This window comes from Panthera tigris, chromosome B4 (assembly GCF_018350195.1).
Source record: "Panthera tigris isolate Pti1 chromosome B4, P.tigris_Pti1_mat1.1, whole genome shotgun sequence".
Lineage (NCBI taxonomy): Eukaryota > Metazoa > Chordata > Mammalia > Carnivora > Felidae > Panthera > Panthera tigris.
Window position 1 is genome coordinate 51985267 of NC_056666.1, and position 17472 is coordinate 52002738.

The 17472-nt window shown below is 38.1% G+C and overlaps 1 protein-coding gene across 4 annotated transcripts in view; it reads left to right on the plus strand.

Moving 5' to 3' along the window:
* The first annotated feature begins 2807 nt into the window (after positions 1-2807).
* The window catches only part of AEBP2 (AE binding protein 2), a 92857-nt gene continuing 78192 nt past the window's right edge, over positions 2808-17472 (plus strand). For 3 of the 4 annotated variants that reach the window (XM_042991855.1, XM_042991856.1, XM_042991857.1), the window contains exon 1: positions 2808-3654. In XM_042991855.1, the coding sequence (XP_042847789.1) occupies positions 2987-3654 (668 nt within the window). In that variant the 5' untranslated portion in view covers positions 2808-2986. The remainder of the gene's footprint in view (positions 3655-17472) is intronic. The other variant, XM_007072870.2, reaches the window with a different exon arrangement.

A 17472-nucleotide genomic window follows, 5' to 3' on the forward strand; every position in this document is an offset into this window, starting at 1 on the left:
AAAGTGGCAAAATGTTAATAATTGCTGAATCTATACAAATGTATAGTGGTTTATTATTTAATTCTTTGAAATTTTCAGAAAATTTGTAATTAAAAAAAAAAAAAGTCTCTGGGGATGGGTGGGACCTGAACTTTAGCCAGTTCCAAGATAGCTCATTGTATTCTCCAAGTCCAACAAATACTGCAGCTAATGCATTCACTTATCGCTTTGATACCTGCCATTTCCACATGTTGAATCCCCATTCACTTTCACTCTCTTCACACTTTTCTTCTTATCCCCTATGCATTAGCCACCATTACAAATAACTTCAATCATATCAGCACATCTTTAAAAAACAAATCTCAGTGTATGTTGTCTTCCAGAGTCAATTTGTTTGTTCAAGATTTTATGCAATCTAATCTTAAAGTCTTTTTTAGTTTTCTAGATTGCTTTCTCATGGTTGATTAACACTGTCCAGAATAAATTTTTATGTGTTTCCATGTTTTTATTTCTCAGTCCTAGAATTCCCCCTCACATAGAATTCTATTTGTCACTCTTCAAGATTCAGCTCAAATTAATTAAACTTACATGTAGTTATATAGGTTACTATACAAATTTGTTCAAATCCTACATCCTTTATGAAGTTTTCCTTGATTAGCTCAGCTAAATGTTAACCCTAATTTCCAGGGTTTAGTACAGTGCCTGGCACATACACTTAGTATACGCTTTGCAGTTAAACTCTCTGATAGTACTTAATTTACAATACAGGATAGGACATTCCTTGTCTTTCTCAAAGAGTGGCTTTGAGGCTGAAATGTTTGAGGTTAGGATTTTGCATTGTATGTGTGTCTAAAGGTATTTGTAAACCATAATGCCCCATACTATTATTTAAAAATTTTTTTGCTTTCCCTTGAGGCAACATATGGAACATATAATAGCTATCCAAAGGCCTAAGGCAGCAGATACAAAACTGGGGTACTCATGGTCTATGAAGACTTTTCAAGATGTGTATGAGTAGGAGACTACTGTTTTAACATAATCAGTTCTCAGATCCTCACTTCTCTCAGGTGGCTGTCTCTAAAAGTGATCTGCCTGAAAGTATGCCTCTGGGGTCAGAGTGTAAAGTTCTTTCCAGCCTTCCTTATCCCAACCGCCCCTCCCCTACTTTAAAAAAAGAAAGGCATAATTCTTCCCCATCCCAAATATTACCTAGGTGCAATACCCTGGGGCGGGGTGGGGATGGGGGAGCAAAAAATCTCTAGGACATCAGAAAAGGAACAATTGACTGGTAAATGAGAATGGGTAACACATCCTTTACAAGTCTCCTGGTTTCAGGTTACTTGCTTTCAACAAAGTTTATAAACTAATAAGAGCTGTCAGCTGACCATTTTTGTTAGGGGTACCTGGGTGGCTCAGTGGTTAGTCTCTGACTGGCTTAGGTCATGACCTCTAGGCTCAGGAGTTCAAACCCCACATCAGTTACTCGGCTGTCAGCACAGAGCCTGTTTCAGATCCTCTGTCCCCCTCTCTCTGTACCTCCCCTGCCTGTGCTCTCTCAGAAATAAATAAAACATTTAATAAAAAATGAAAGTACTTTTTGTTAGATCTTTATGTGATTTTTTTTTTTTTTTGGTATATAACTTGGAAGGGGTTCAAAGATTCGAGTGGCATTACTAAAAACTCCATTCATTTTCATCCACTCATTTTTGGAAACAAGTTTCTTCAATGCATACATCCATGGAATTGAAAACTTGGAATAGAATTGATGCTGAACTTGTTCTCATTCTAGTAATTACTCATCCACCAATAAAATAGACTAGTTGGAACTAGGAGTTCCATCTCTGTAAGATGCATTTCCAACAAAATTTAACTTTTGTGTTTAATACTTACATACATGTAAGTATTTAAAATATGTGTTTTGATCAATTGAAATAATAAGATTTAGGATTTTATGATAACAGGAAATTTAAAAACTTTTACATTTCAGTTTATTTCATTTTATTACAAGGAAATATAAGATGATCAATACAACAGTTCAAATAGGACATTTATTATTAGTATAAAATTCTGAAGGGGATGCCGCATATAAATGAGTTCCAGAAGATAAAGGAAGGATGGAAATTAACCAAGTATAAAAGAAATTGTATTTTAAAAAGTGGATATTGGTGGATATTAAATCCCTGCAGTATTTAGAGTTCATTGGCTACATTTAAAAGTGTGACAGTTATAAAATATTTATAACAAGCTGAAGAAAAATGTATATTTATTTTTAAACTATATTAAGGATGTACAAAATTGTTTTACAGGACTCCTGAGCTAACAAGTTTGAAGATCTTGAACATAAGACACATTAGCTCTGATACTGATTTAACCATTTCTTGGGGTATTCAAACGAAGGTTGGACCAAAACCTGTGGCTGCCCCTATGGATTTAGTACCTTGCATTGTACTACTTATTTTTATCCATTTTAAATATCTCTCCTCGTAGATTACAAGCTCTCAGAAGCCGGGGCTCATTGCCTGGCTCATTGCCGGTACCCAGGGGCACTCCCCAAACATCCCCGGAATGAATGACTTTATCGTGAGAACTCAGACGGCTGTTAAAATCCCCGGCTAGCACTCAAGCTTTCGTTCTGCGTGTCCTGGCGGCTGCGAGGAAGGGGAAGGCGTGGGAAGGCCCCAAAGAAACTCTGAGGACTCGGCGGATCCGGGCGGGTGCCGGGCGGGTACACGGGTGGGGGCGCGGGCGCGGAATCCGCGGCCCGGGGGAGGCGCTACCTCGTGCCGCCGCGCAGGCGCGCAACCGTCTCCGCGTGAATGCGCGCAGTCGCGCGCCTGTCCCCGCGCGGGCTCCGTAGCGCGTGTGTAGGCTGACGCAGCTCGCGGGCCCTCCTCCTGCTCTGCAGCGGCGTCGGCGGAGTTTTGGGCGTTTGGGAGGGGGCGAGGGAGCTAGAGTCGGGAGAGGGAGGCGGCGGCGGCGGGGAGGAGGAGGAGGAGCAGGCGCCGCCATGGCCGCCGCTATCACCGACATGGCCGACCTGGAGGAGCTCTCTCGCCTGAGCCCTCTGCCCCCCGGCAGCCCTGGCCCGGCGGCGCGGGGCCGGGCTGAGCCCCCCGAGGAGGAGGAGGAAGAAGAGGAGGAGGAAGAGGAGGCCGAGGCCGAGGCGGTGGCTGTGCTGCTGTTGAACGGCGGCGGCGGCGGTGGGGGCGGCGGCGGTGGCGGCGGAGTGGGGGGCGGCGAGGCGGAGACGATGTCGGAGCCGAGCCCCGAGAGCGCCAGCCAGGCCGGGGAGGACGAGGACGAAGAAGAGGACGAGGAGGAGGAGGACGAGAGCAGCAGCAGCGGCGGGGGCGAGGAGGAGAGTAGCGCTGAGAGCCTGGTGGGCAGCAGCGGCGGGAGCAGCAGCGACGAGACGCGCTCGCTCAGCCCCGGCGCCGCCAGCAGCAGCAGCGGGGATGGGGACGGCAAGGAGGGCCTGGAGGAACCCAAGGGACCGCGGGGCAGCCAGGGCGGCGGCGGGGGCGGCAGCAGTAGCAGCAGCGTCGTCTCTAGTGGCGGCGATGAGGGCTACGGGACCGGGGGTGGCGGAAGCAGCGCGACCTCCGGGGGCCGGCGAGGCAGCTTGGAGATGTCGTCGGATGGGGAACCCCTGAGCCGCATGGACTCGGAGGACAGGTCAGTGCACTGAAGCGTTTTCCCTTCCCTTCCTCCTTTTGCACTCATGGGCCCCTCAGAGGGGGCCGAGGGGACTTTTTGCTGAGATCTCCCCGCTCCCCAAATCTTCAGCCCTTCCCCCAGGTTCTCAACTCGCAAATCTCTCCTGGTCGCCGCGCCCCTCTCGCTGCGGATAGCCGCTTCCAACTCTCAAACCATTTCCCCCCAACTCTCCTTTCCCCGCCCTCTTTCCCCTCGGCTCTACACTCTTTACGAACCTAAGGACAACTCTAACTCAGAAACAATCCTCAAAGTAGGCCCAGATCCTCTGGCAGGGCTTAAGAGGGCCTTGATGTACACACCTCAGTACACAAGGTTAGCTTCATCCAACCGTGTTCGCGAACACTTGTCAGAACTATAATTGACAAGTGTTTTCCAACATGGCTGGTCTCGCCTGGATTTAACAGAACTTCCTTGTTCGGGGAGGAGACCCCAACTATCACTTTTCGCTACTTAATAGGGAAAAGACTAGTCTTTTATATTTAATCAGTGCTTCTAAAATTCCTAATGTGTGGTCATTAATATGATCTCCAAACTGATTTTAGTAGCTTCTATTTGTGATCAAATCTGGGAGAAAGTTTAAAACAACTATAAATTATTGTAGAAAAGAATAATGAGTTGATATCCTTTAAAGTAATTTTACGGAATCAAAGAGTTGGAATCATAATAAAATACAGTGTGGAAGGAAACACTCTATTAGTGTGTGGTTTATAATCTTTATATAGTAGTGCTTTAACATGGATGTCATGATTTTAGAGGATAATATTTAAAGTCATGTATTGGAGAGCTCGCTGAAGAAAGTCACATTTTTTTAAAGCTTGTGAGAAATAACGTGGATACCAACAAAAATAAGCTTCATTTTTTCAAGACATTAAAATTTATTGTATTAGTATGTTTCAATTGTTGTTATTACTTTTGATCACTTTGGAAACTAATTGGTTTTTAATGTACTTTTTTAAGCACAGAGAACCATGTCATGTATGTTCTGCTTCTGAAGTATACTAGCATGTATTTTGACCATCTAGTATTTTGATGAACAGTAGAATTTTTAACAATCCATATTGATTTGGCTTGAAAAGCTTTAAGTATTCTAAAGTTCTAGAAATTCTGATTGGTAACTGATAAAAAGACCATTTTGGTTCATATTTAATATTATAAGGAATACCAAGCTTTAAATATTATGAAAATACAGCTTTAGATACAGCTAGTGAGGAAAACATCTCGGATGGGCTAAAATAAACTACAAAAATTGTACTAAACTACATAGGCATGGCAGGAAGGAGAATGTCTTCAAGACCACTAAAAATTGATGAGAACCACACAATGAAGTATGTGTTATTTATCATTTTATTATATCCTCCTTCATTGGTACCAGTAGATGTTTGAAAGTTGATATTAGTTTATACAGTTAGCATCTACCATAGTTCTTCCATTTATCTAGAGTGCGGACACACACACACACACACACACACACACTTAGTACTGCACAATTTAAATATCTCCGCCTCATTCTCACAACTCTGGTGCAAGATAGGTATTATTTTGACTTCCATTTAACAGATGAAGAAGCAAGTTGAGTGTCTTACTCAAAACAGTAAGTATAGAATGCAAGTGGTAGAGCTGGATCTGAATAAAGTACATTATCAAGTCCCCTGCTATTTCCACTTCACAAGAGTAAAAATACTTCATACTTCACCTTAAATAACAAGGTGTATGTGTCAGGATTTTTTTTTCTTAATCTTGTTTTTTTTTTTTTTTTTTTTTTTTAAATATCTGTCTACTACATCCCTTTAGGGGATGATGGTTGGTCAAGTAGTATTTCAGGAAGTGGAGTTTTGACTTCATATTTATAAGGTATACACTGGAATATCTAATTTTACATCATATTTCAGAGTAAGGAGTAAGAGATATTAGTGCCACAAGTCCAAATAAGGTTCAGACCTGATAATCAAACATACTTGGTTTTCTTAATGCTTGAACATAAGAGACTACAAAATCTCGTAATCATTTTACTGTTTCAAGGTAATGAATTTATCACTTGTATGAAAAAGCTTTACTGGTGAAGCTGGTTATGGTGGTCTTGATAATCTTAATTCTGAAATGACCCCTTGTTGCCTTTTAAGTTTTTTTTTTTTTTTTTAAGAGTCCTTTTAAATTTGGGAAGGAATCATAGTTCTTAAGAACTGTCCTGCAGATTACACTAATCTATGTGGATTTTATAAATTGATTTCATGGTAGGAGGTGTATATTTTGTAACCGATGGAAAGATATTGTGGTTTTAAAGTGCTTTTAAAAAACTTGAGGCATTCCTATCAAAATGATTTTATCATTAGAATTTACTGTTTCTTTTAGAATGCCATTCAGTTTTTCTCACTTTGAAATGAGATCATGCTTTTGAGTTTATCTAGCATACTTTAGAATTTGTTGAAATATCTTAAATATTTTTGACCGTAAGTGCTTTTTAAGAAACATTTAGATATAAAGACTTAGATATGAAAGCTCATGATCCAAAGTGTCAGTCTACAAGTGTGTACTATAAGTGTTGTGTGGTGAACAGTGACTAATTTATAAAATGAATAAATGACACTTGGTACAAAAACATTGGTTATTTTCCCTGTGAGAAAGTTATTCAAAACCAGAGTTAAGTGTATTATTAGTGTGTTTATTTTGATAAAGTTAGAAAAACAAATGTAATTTCTTTTCTTTGGAGGAATATTGAGCTGTGCAAGACCATTAAAAACTAGTTTCTCTTTTACTTTGAACCTAAGCTTAAATACTTTTTAAAAAATTACCACTTAAAAATTATAACCTTTTGGGTTACTTTAGAGGCTAATTAATGTTTAAATAGAATTTTAGAATTTAAAATGTCTCTGAAATTTTTTTAGTTGACAAATTCTAGCTATTGAGTCAGATTATACATTGAAAATATTCTTACCTTCTTATCTGTATAAGTGAACTGATAATAACTTTTTTGTGGTTGTCTTTTTGTATATATGTCTATATATATATATATATATATATATTTTCAACTAGAATAGAAACCATGACTTATTTTGAAAAAGCCAAGACTGCTTTTCAGCCACTTTTATCAGCCTTCCTGGGTAAGTCCAGATGTCAAGTAAAAGGGCATGTGTAAGGATGGGATGATAGGGAAGGGCATATAGTTTGAAACTTAATGATCAGGAAGGCCACAGGCCCTTACCATTTTGTGGATCAAAATTTGGAATCCCAGCCTTACAGGTTGCAAACTTTGAGGTATAACTAACATTGCTCAGATGCTGGCGAGATAGACTTATATTGCCCAATTTCTCATTAGTATGATTTGGAAGATCTTATGATATAGAGGCTAACCAGTCATTCATTCTTTCATTTTTTTAGTTCTGAGAGATAGCCTGAGCGTGCGGGGGGTGGGGGTGGGGGCAAAAAGAGAGGGAGAGAGAATCTCAAGCAGGCTCCACAGTGTCAGCCCAGAGCCCAATGTGGGGCTCTTCTCTCTCATGACCAACCATGAGATCATGACTTGAGCAGAAATTAAGAGTCGGACGCTTAACCGACTGAGCCACCCAGGTGCCCCTTGGACTCCTTTTTAAAAAAAACATGTTTATTTATTTTGAGAGAGGGCTTGTGCAAGTGAGTGGGGAGGGGCAGAGAAAGAGAGAATCCCAAGTAGGCTCCATGCTGCCGGTGCAGAGCCCCACAAAGGCCTCCATCTTAAGAACCATGAGATTGGGACCTGAGCTGAAGTAAGAGATGCTTAACCAACTGAACTACCCAGGTGTCTCCATGATGAACTTTCAGTATTTGCCTCTTCAACTCTGAAGCAGCTGTCTATAGGCTTTGAAATCATTCTTTAAACTACCTTTTTATTTTGATTAGGGAAAGAAGCTTGTAGTAGCTCTCAGTTTTCATTGATAATCTGTATCTCTCAGTTAAAGGAAGGTATGGCTCTGTGCCAAAAACAAACCATGAAAAAACTACAGACTTCAGGGTTGAATTTATGGAGAGATTCTAAGGGGCCATTTTACTTTTAAGAAACATAAAGACTACTATGTTTAGTCAATTAGAGAATCCTGTGTGTAAGTTGACTTACTAACCAAACAGGTATTTACTATGTGCAGGACTCTTTACTGAGTATTGTGGAAAATGGGAGGAAAAAATACTTCCCACTTCATGTTGCATATTGCTGTGAGACTTAATTCCAACTGTAGGTTTTGCTCTAGTTCCTAGCACAAAACTTCATTGGCTCTAATGTAAACAAAGTCAAATTTCACACCTTGCCAATTGTATTAGCTGTTTATTGCTGTGTAATAAATTTGTCTCAACTTTAGCAACTTCAGGGAACAGAATTTCTTACCACGTGTGGTTTCTGAGAGGAGTGGAAAGGCTTAACTGGGTGGTTCTGGCTCAGGGTTTCATGAGGTTGCAGTGAAAATGTTGGCCAGCATTGCAGTCATCTGAAGACTTGACTGGGGCTAGAAAAGTGTTTCCAAGATGGCTCACTTATTGTAGCACTTGGCAGGATGCTTCAGTTACTCACCAAGTCAATATCTGTTTGTGTGTGCTCCTGACATAGCAGCTATTTTCCCTCAGAGTAAGTGATCTGAGACAGCAGGAAGAAGCCACAAAGGCTTTTTATGACCTAAATATACCTGCTTATGTTTTATTCTTCCTGTCTTTTTATTCAGCAGAGAAGTTTTTCCTATTTTTCTTTTCATTCATACCCTGTTACACAATAATTCTTTCAGATTTTTTCACTGAGGCCACCTTTTAAAACCCGTCAAAATGCCACAACGAATCCTTTCCTGGTTTTCATTTCTTTTTCCTTTTAGCTCTCACATATGTATTTTTTGTCTTTTTTCTCTCCCAGCCTATGGCTCTATTCTATAGGTGGAGAGGTTAGAATATTTCAGTATTAAGAGCATGTAATCTGAGTTAAAGGAAACAATTCAGATCTTTGTATTATGATTTTAAGTAATATCTTTGAGTCTTAGTTTCTTAACTGTGAAGAAAGTTTAGCTTTTACTGTGAAGATTTTAAGAGTCCTGTGAATTTTTCTGAAGAATCCATGCTATTTGAATGCTTGCTTTATCCTTTTTTGTTGTACAGTGGTATTTTTGAGAACCGGGACAGTTCAGTTCATTTAGATCTTTATCGTGTCTAAACACAGTATCTTGGATATGGTGGGTACTCAGTTATTAGAATTAAATGGAAATGCCAATAATAGAATTTGTATAAATAAAGGAGACTATAAACTGAGGGCTAGGAATTAGTGCCTTTGGTTGGATCATTGTATTGTGGTATTGATAAATTTAAAAGGGTATTGGGTCAGTGTACTCCAGTAAGGCCATTGAGGTCATATGCAAAATTTTATGTGTCTCTGAGAAGATGTCAACAACTTCTATCAGCTTTTCAAAAGAGTTTGGTCTAGGTTAAGAACTACTGCTGGCTCAGTTGGTAGAACATATGACTCTTGATCTCAGGATTGTGAGTTCAAGGCCCATGTTGGGACTAGGGTTTACTTTACCAAAAAACCCCCCCAAAAACCAAACAAAAAAAAAAAAAACCCCCTGCCAACTTAGAGGAGGTCCAGAGGTGCATGATAAATGTTTATTAAGTGATCAGACAATTCTGAAATTGTGAATTTTTATAAGACACGTTTTTATAAATGAGTATGAGTGTGGAAAATCCAAAACGGATAGTCACCAGAGAGTTTTTTCCAAATCATTGTTAAGGCATTTATTGTATAAAAATGCTTAACATTTTATTAAAGTTAAATGGAAATTTTGAAGTTAAGGAGAAAGTATAAGGAGTAGTGGTTTAAGTCTGTGATTTGAGTCAGAATGTGTGGTTTGAATTCTGGCTCTCACTTAAACTGGTGACTATGAGACCTCACGAGGAGGGGAGACAGACTGCACAAATGAACTAGAAATAGCTAGTAATGATCTTTTGTTGTTATGAAGCAGTATAAGATTTGAATGCCAAAAAGTGCCAGACCAGCTGTTAAATGTGTGGCAAGTATCTGTAAATGAGTGCTGCAGAAACTTGCAAAAGGAAATGCCGGGTCAAATATTTCATTACAAAATCTACATTTTAATCAGCTTTCTTTAACATGTATATCTATTCAGTGGTTGACCTAAAAGGCCTCAATACTTTTTAATGGTTTTTAATATGTAAGCGAAGCTGCTGACCTATTACTAAAAGTCTTTGGGGTATGTTTTCTAGTAATGGTAATGGATTTGCAGTGATCTAACCACATGTTGAGTTCATTTTTATGACTGATAGTTTGCTTTTGTGAAAATAGTGGTTATATTGGCCTTAGAACTAAATGGACAATTTTGGGCATGGATCAGAGGGATGGATGGATGTTTAAAAAAAAAAATCACATTTTAAGCATTTACTCTGGTAGTTAGCATGGTGCTCTGTTTAGTGATAAGATAGAAATGTGATAGTGCCTCCCCAGATACTTCGTTTTTATTTTAATTTAATTTTATTTTATTTTAAAGTAGGCTCCATGCCCAGTGTGGGGCTTGAACTCACTACCTTGAGATTAAGAGTCCCCTGCTGGGCAGACTGAGCCAGCCAGGCACCCCCAGATACTTAGTTTTTAATGAGAAGACTAAAAAGATGACTCCGTTGTTTCCTAGTTTTTCTGTAAATTGTTTGTGACACAGTACATTAAAATAAAAAGTCAGTGATTAAAGTTTTGGTGGGGAGAGGGCTGAGTTTTAGGGTTAGGTGAGTGATGAGAAATTTTTAGAAAGCCTAAATGAAACAGAAAAGAAAGAGCCCACCATGTTCACGAGGCTTTCTGCCTAGATCAGAGGATTCACATTGGAACTGAGAAATAAGAATGGCTAAAGTGAGATTTTGCATGCCAACACAGATGTGGGCATTTTGTCAGTATAGGTTTGTGAATCAGATTCTTTTTCCTCACCCCAACTTCTGTTTTTGTCAATCCTAGTCACATTCAGATCTTATCTCAAGCATTTTCTCAGGCGAACTATTCCTGATTCTATGTTAGTCACATTGCTAGCATTCCCAGGTTCTTCCTTGACCTTGTTAACAATTTTATTATTTATTGTTTATCTCTCCTGCTAGAATGTATGCTCCCTGAGAATAGGAATTGTGTCTCTTGATGATTGTTCTATTCACAGCACCTGGCACAGTGCCTGATGCTTATTTTAGTTTTTCGTTTTTTTTTTTTTAAGATTTTATTTATTTACTAAAGTTTTTTCTTTTTTACTTTATTTTAGAGAGAGCAAGCAGTGCGGGGGTGGGGGAGAGGAGCAGAGGGAGAGAGAATCCCAAGCAGGTTGTACCCTGAGCAGTTCCCATGATGCTGGGATCGTGACCTGAGCCAAAATCATGCCCCTGACTGAGCCACCCAGGTGCCCCAAGATTTTATTTTTAAGTAATCTCTACAGACCTAACATAGGGCTCGAATTTATGTAACCCTGAGATCAAGAGTCACATGCTCTACTGACTGAGGCAGCCAGGTGCCCCTTAGGTATTCTTGAATGTATTTTGGATGAATGATGAAACTGCTGTGTTACAGGAAAATGTGGCAAAGGTTGGAAATTTTGGGAGCTGGGAGACCAATTAGGAAGTAGTAGGAATAGTACAGGTGTGAACTGAAGAGATTTGAGCTGGGGTAGAAGTTGGAGGAAAAGTCATGCTTGGGAAACAGAATCAAAGGAAAGAAAAGCTAATTTCCTGAGTGCCCTGTAAGAAAAATATTGTTATTATTTCTGAGTAAAAAGCTTTTTTCTTGAGGATTTCTTTGGAACAATAGCTTGCTTACTTTTCCAGGCATATCCAGCACTAAAATAACTAAAAGAAAAGTTGGGTAGTGAAAGAGCATGAACCTTAAGTTAGAAGGAATTATAATTTAACTTCTTAGAAGTTGTTTCCCTGCCTGCAAAATAGAATACTTTCGTGTTGTGATTAAATGAGATGGAATATGTAAAGGGCCTAGGGCTCTATTTAATTCAGAGAGTCATTTATCCTTCCCTTTCTCATGCCTAGAGATGTGAAAAGAAAACTCTGGTGAAAATAAGTGATTGAAATTGTAGTACTGGCTTTACTAGAGACTGCTTGTAATCATTTCATTTCTTTGAACTTCAGATTGATTCTTTTTCTTAAAAGTGAGGGTTTAAACAACATAAAATAATTTGGAGCTCAAATACGATAATTCAGATGTAGACTTGGCAAATATTCTCTTTTATCCTTTAGACAAACCCAGAATATTGCAAGCATGGCTTTGCTTTATCCAGGATCTCAAAGATACTTTAGATAGGTTCTTCTGGGTTCAAAAATCACCGTAATTTATGGTGTTGTATTGAAATATTCATTTGTGTTTGTCTTGTCTAGGCTGTAACATTTTTTAAGAATTAAAATCTGGTTCTATTTATTTTTATACTTCCTTTATTACCAGCTGCACTCACTCACCTATTACATTGCCTATCTTCAGAATTCAGGGATTGGTTGAATTTAATTGCATGTGGATGTACTTGATTACACAATTTCTTCTTTCTTACTATCAGGACTATAAGAAATAAGGAGAACTGTTTTGTGCCTTATATCTTCCCCAAAATCTTTTTAAGTTTTTTTTTTTTTCCCCAAAATCTTTTTAAGTTTTTTTTTTTTTTTTTTAATTTAATTAATCTCTAAACCCATTATGGGGCTTGAACTCATGACCCGGAAATTGAGTCACGTGCTTTTCTGAGGCACCAAGGCATCCCTTCCCCCCATTCTTTTTAACAGCATATGTGGAAACAGTATTTGAGAAAAACCGTGATGTTTGAATTATTTATTTATTTTTTGATTTTTGAATTATTTAGAAAGTGGACCTCCCATATTTTGTTTCCCAACAACAAAAAATAAATGCATATACTATTTTAGGAGAAAACTGCGAGTGTCTATTTTGCTTATGAATCTGAGACTCTTGAGCTAATTGAAAAGATTTTATGAAGTTCAGTTCACTGCATCCTCACAAACCGCTAATGAGGCGAGAAAGCACAGACATTATAACTTGCCCAGAGTTACACAGCTCCTTGAGAATGCAGGCAGTCCTGGCTCTGGATGTGGTGTTAGCTACTATACTGCCTAAGTGACTCTTATAACCAGCCTGGACTAGGGAAGTTTAATTAAAATAGTATTAAGTCAGTGACTATTTAAAATTTCAACCTGTTTCTTTTGCAAAGAATAACTTAAGTACTTGAATTCATTTACATTTCTGGGCCTCATTTTCATTTGTAATTATAATATACATAGCCTGTATCTCTTTTAAGACTATGAAATACAAAAGTTGATATTTAAGTGTTGTAGTTTTTCAGTCTTTAGGGGAATAGAGAGTCTTTATTGGCATTTTATTTCTTTAATTTTAATGCTTTTCTAAGTCCCTGTCTTTCTGGTTTTCATTTATGTTTCAATATTCTAGAAAGATGAAGTGATACTAATTAGAGAAAACAGGGATTTTAGAAGGGCATTTGTATTTCTCAGTGAATACATTTACTAGTTCATTTCTTTTTTTTTCCTTCTATGTACTGATGTTGATATAAACTAGCATTGTAATGTATTCTTTCTTTTTTTTTTTTTTTTTTTTTTTTACTTTTTTTATTTATTATTGAGAGACAGGCACAGAGCATGAGCAGGGGAGGGGGAGAGAGAGGGGAAGACACAGAATCTTAAGTAGGCTCCATCCAGGCTCTGAGCTGTCCGGTCAGCACAGAGCCCGATACGGGGATCGAACTCGCAAACTGTGAGATCATGACCTGAGCTGAAGTTGGTTGCCTAACCAAGGGAGCCACCCAGGCGCCCCAAGTTCATTTCTAAATTATAAAACTTATGTCATTGCTTTTTATAAATGCTTGTTAAAATTCTGATAGTGGATGAATCAGCTGTGGAATTTTTTAGTGCTTTAAATTCATGTTGACAGTCATTTGAAATGTCTTTTGAGGTGTTGAGGACTACTGGAGGCATTTTTGTCAGAAATGTGTGTACTGAAATCATCTGATAAAATCATATTTATGATTTAAAACTAACTTAAAAAAAAACAAAACCAAGTAATGATTGCTTCTGTATAAAATGGGTGTTATCCTTCACAGCAGATTTTTTTACGTACTGTCTTTGCATATAGACATTTTCCTGGAAATCTTTGTAAGAAGGTAAAAGATAAAAAAGGTAAAAGATAACTCCTTGTAATGTAATTATATTGAAATAGAATGTTTCTAGTATTACAGTGTTTTTGAAGATAATTTCTTGCTGATCTTGTCTTAAACTGTGAAAAATGTGGGTGGAGTAATCTTAAAGAGCAATAGACTAGACTATTGCTTTCTGGACTAGACTAGAAATGAGAAGGAAATTTAAAATGATGTGCACAGTGCATAGTAGTGATATAAGAATGCAACCTACTTGTTTTCCATAGGCTATATTTCATCATTGTTGCATAAAGTCCCTTTTGACCAATTTAGTGAATGCTGCTGGGTCTTGAGGAAAAAATCTTTTGTTTTTATTCAGAGAAATAATTGTAGGGATGGAGAGTAGTCTTTTTCTTGATTAGAAAAACCCATTTTAGCTTTTTAAATTACAGTGATAATAGCTTGTAATTACAGTAACAATAGTAATAATAATATCTTGGTTTTGGCTAATGATTTTTAGTGTGCCTCCAATTAATTTTTATGATTATCTCAGTGTGACAAAGCCATATATTTTCCTTGCCTTAAAAATCCTACTTAAATTTGTCACTAAAAGTATGTGAGCATTTACTGTGTGCAAGGCACTGCACTACCTAGATTTAGGAGTTTACTCAAAATGAGAGGCTTATAGGTGATTCATAATACAAATCAACCAGATCATAAGGAAGCAGAATTCTTTCCACCTTAGGTGAGTAGGGAGGGCCTTAGGGAGATGTGACTTGAGCATGTGTAACACACGTAATAAAACAAGCACTTGTCTTTACTTCTTTTTTTCTTTTTTACTTATTTTTTCTAATTGCTTCTGAGTTTAGAGATCTAAAAGCCTGTGGTACCATAGCAGTTTGGAAGACAAAATCAGATGGCCTTACAGAAATCTGATGTGATCTAAATTCTTTAGTCCCATTTACGACCAATTTCATAATTATTTGATCTTTTTTAAAATTTTTTTTTAGTGTTTGAGAAAGACGGAGTGTGAGTGGGGGAGGGGCAGAGAAGAGAGAGGGAGACACAGAATCTGAAGCAGGCTCCAGGCTCTGAGCTGTTAGCACAGAGCCAGACGTGGGGCTCGAACCCACAAACCGTGAGATCATGACCTAAGCTGAAGTCGAACAATTAACTGACTGAGCCACCCAGACCCCCCCTATTATTTGTTCTTGATAAAGAAAAATGAAAGTGACTTCCCCTTTATCTCTAAACAAATTAATATTTGGAGTTGGATTTTATGTTGACTTTGTTAGGCTCCTGTTCTAATGGTCTAAGTTCTAAATTTGGGACAAGTTCTACCTGAGGATTGGGTTGCTTTCTGTGACCTTGAATTACTTTTTTTATGAAACTAATTGACTTGTAGGAATCAAATTTAATAGTTTATCTTGTTATCAAAGCTATCTGCCTAAATGAGTCAGGTTATATCTAAGTGTTAAATATCCTTTGTGTGTGCTATATAGGTGTGCAAAAGCAAAGAAACAACTTCTTGTGTGTGCACACCAAGTGAAACTGTCACTTTGATGTATGATATGGGTTGTATTTCAGTATTTCTCAAATCTGTGATTTACTCAGATTTTTCCTTTGTGTAAGTCTGGCAATCAACTTTGGCATTAGTGTTTTATATTTGTCTGACTTTGGGCAAGTCATGTAATTCTGTGTCTCAGTCTGTTTTATTAAGATGAGGATACTAATAGTACCTACCTGATATGGTTGTTGTAAACATTAAATAAGTTACTACATACCAAGCATTCTTCTAGTTACTATGGCTGCATGATAACCAACTCCAACATTTAATGGCTTAAAACAGTCATGTTGCTTATAAATCTAAGATCTGAGCAGGGCTGGGTAGGGTTAGATCATTCCTGTTCCACTTGGTGTCAGCCTAGAACAGCATAAAGGCTGGGGACTGTAGTCACCAAAAAACTCACCCACTGACATTATCAGTCACACGTGTGGTGCCTGGGTTGAGAAGACTGAAACATCTGGGACTCCCTGGTATCTCTTTCTAGGTCTGTGTACTTTTTTCATAAGATCTCTTCATCATGGTGGCTTCAGGGGAACCAGATTTCTTTACATGGTAGGTCTGGGCTTCCAAGCTGTGTGTCCTGAGAGAGAGTCAGCTGGTAGCTGTAGTATATGACCTTACCTTGGAAGTCTTGCAGTGTCACTTTTGCAGTAGTCTTGATCTTGTTCAGATTCAAGGGTAGGTAATATTGAGTCCCATCCCCATGCCATTTTGAAAGAAGAGGATGTGGAAAGTGTATATGGTGTGGCTGTCTTTGGGAAATAGACTCAGTAAGTATTGGCAGTTACGATAAAGTATAGGAAGTCAGATTTAGATAGGCTATCTTGTTTTTGTGATACAAATTTTGATATAGTAAGTTACATGATCCCTTTTTTTCCTTAACAGAAAGTCATAAAATGTAACAGGCAGGCAATTCATAATTTTCTTTTTTTTTAAATGTTTATTTATTTTGAGAAAGAGTGTTTGGGGGAAGGGCAGAGAGGGAGAGAAAGAATACCAAGCAGGCTCTGTGCTGCCAGGGTAGAGCCCAATGTACTGGATCTTGTGAACCATGAGATCATGACCTGATCCAAAACCAAGAGATGCTTAACCAACTGAGACACCCAGGAGCTCCCATAATTTTCTTGAACTGCCTGTTTCTGTCTTTTTTTTTTTTTTTTTTTTTTTTTTTTTAGTTTTTATTTATTTAAGTAATCTCTACACCCAATGTGGGACTTGAACTCATGACCCCAAGACTAACAGTGGCACGCTCCTCTGACTGAGCTAGCCAGACGCCCCTTGAAGTGCCTGTCTCTTTTAACTGGTTTAGTTTTGGCTTTTAATCTCACTGTCAGTGCCTAGAATAAGGAGCAGGGCACAAAATTATAGTCTATTCCAGCAAATGGAGGTGAGGAATGGTAGAATTTCACTCTTAAAGTTGTATATTATTAATATATCCATATAATATTAGGTATACAACTTCATACTTTTGAAGAAGGCTTGTCTTAAGTGCTTGGCACTCTTGAATTTTAGCCTTTAATAAATTTGATTATAAGTATAGAAGAGACATAATCATTCTACTAGTAAGTGGCAATTTCATAGATGAAAGGAACGTCACCCACCTGTTAGCCAAATAACAACTTACCCTGCACTATGATTACATTAGGAATCCCTGATGTGTGGGTATAATGTTTACCTACAATTTGGTAAATACTTTGAAACTTTATATAGTATACTTATTTCTACACAAAGCTTATTACCAGTTACAAAGTTAAGCTAAGTTTATAATGCTCGATTTTACCTTGTTAAATGTAACTTACAAATCTGTAGAATTTTTGTTTCCTTTTATCTCATGCCACTTTCTTCAGCCCCTAGGGAGGACCATGTTCCATTCTTTAAAAATGAGAATTATAGAATATTTGGTTTTTTTGTTAAAAAAATTTTTTTTTTAATGTTTATTTATTTTTGAGAGAGACAGAGACAGTGTGAACAGGGGAGGGACAGAGAGAGGGAGATACAGAATCCAAAACTGGCTCCAGGCTCTGAGCTATCAGCCCAGAGCCTGACATGGGGCTCGAACTCACAAGCCATGAG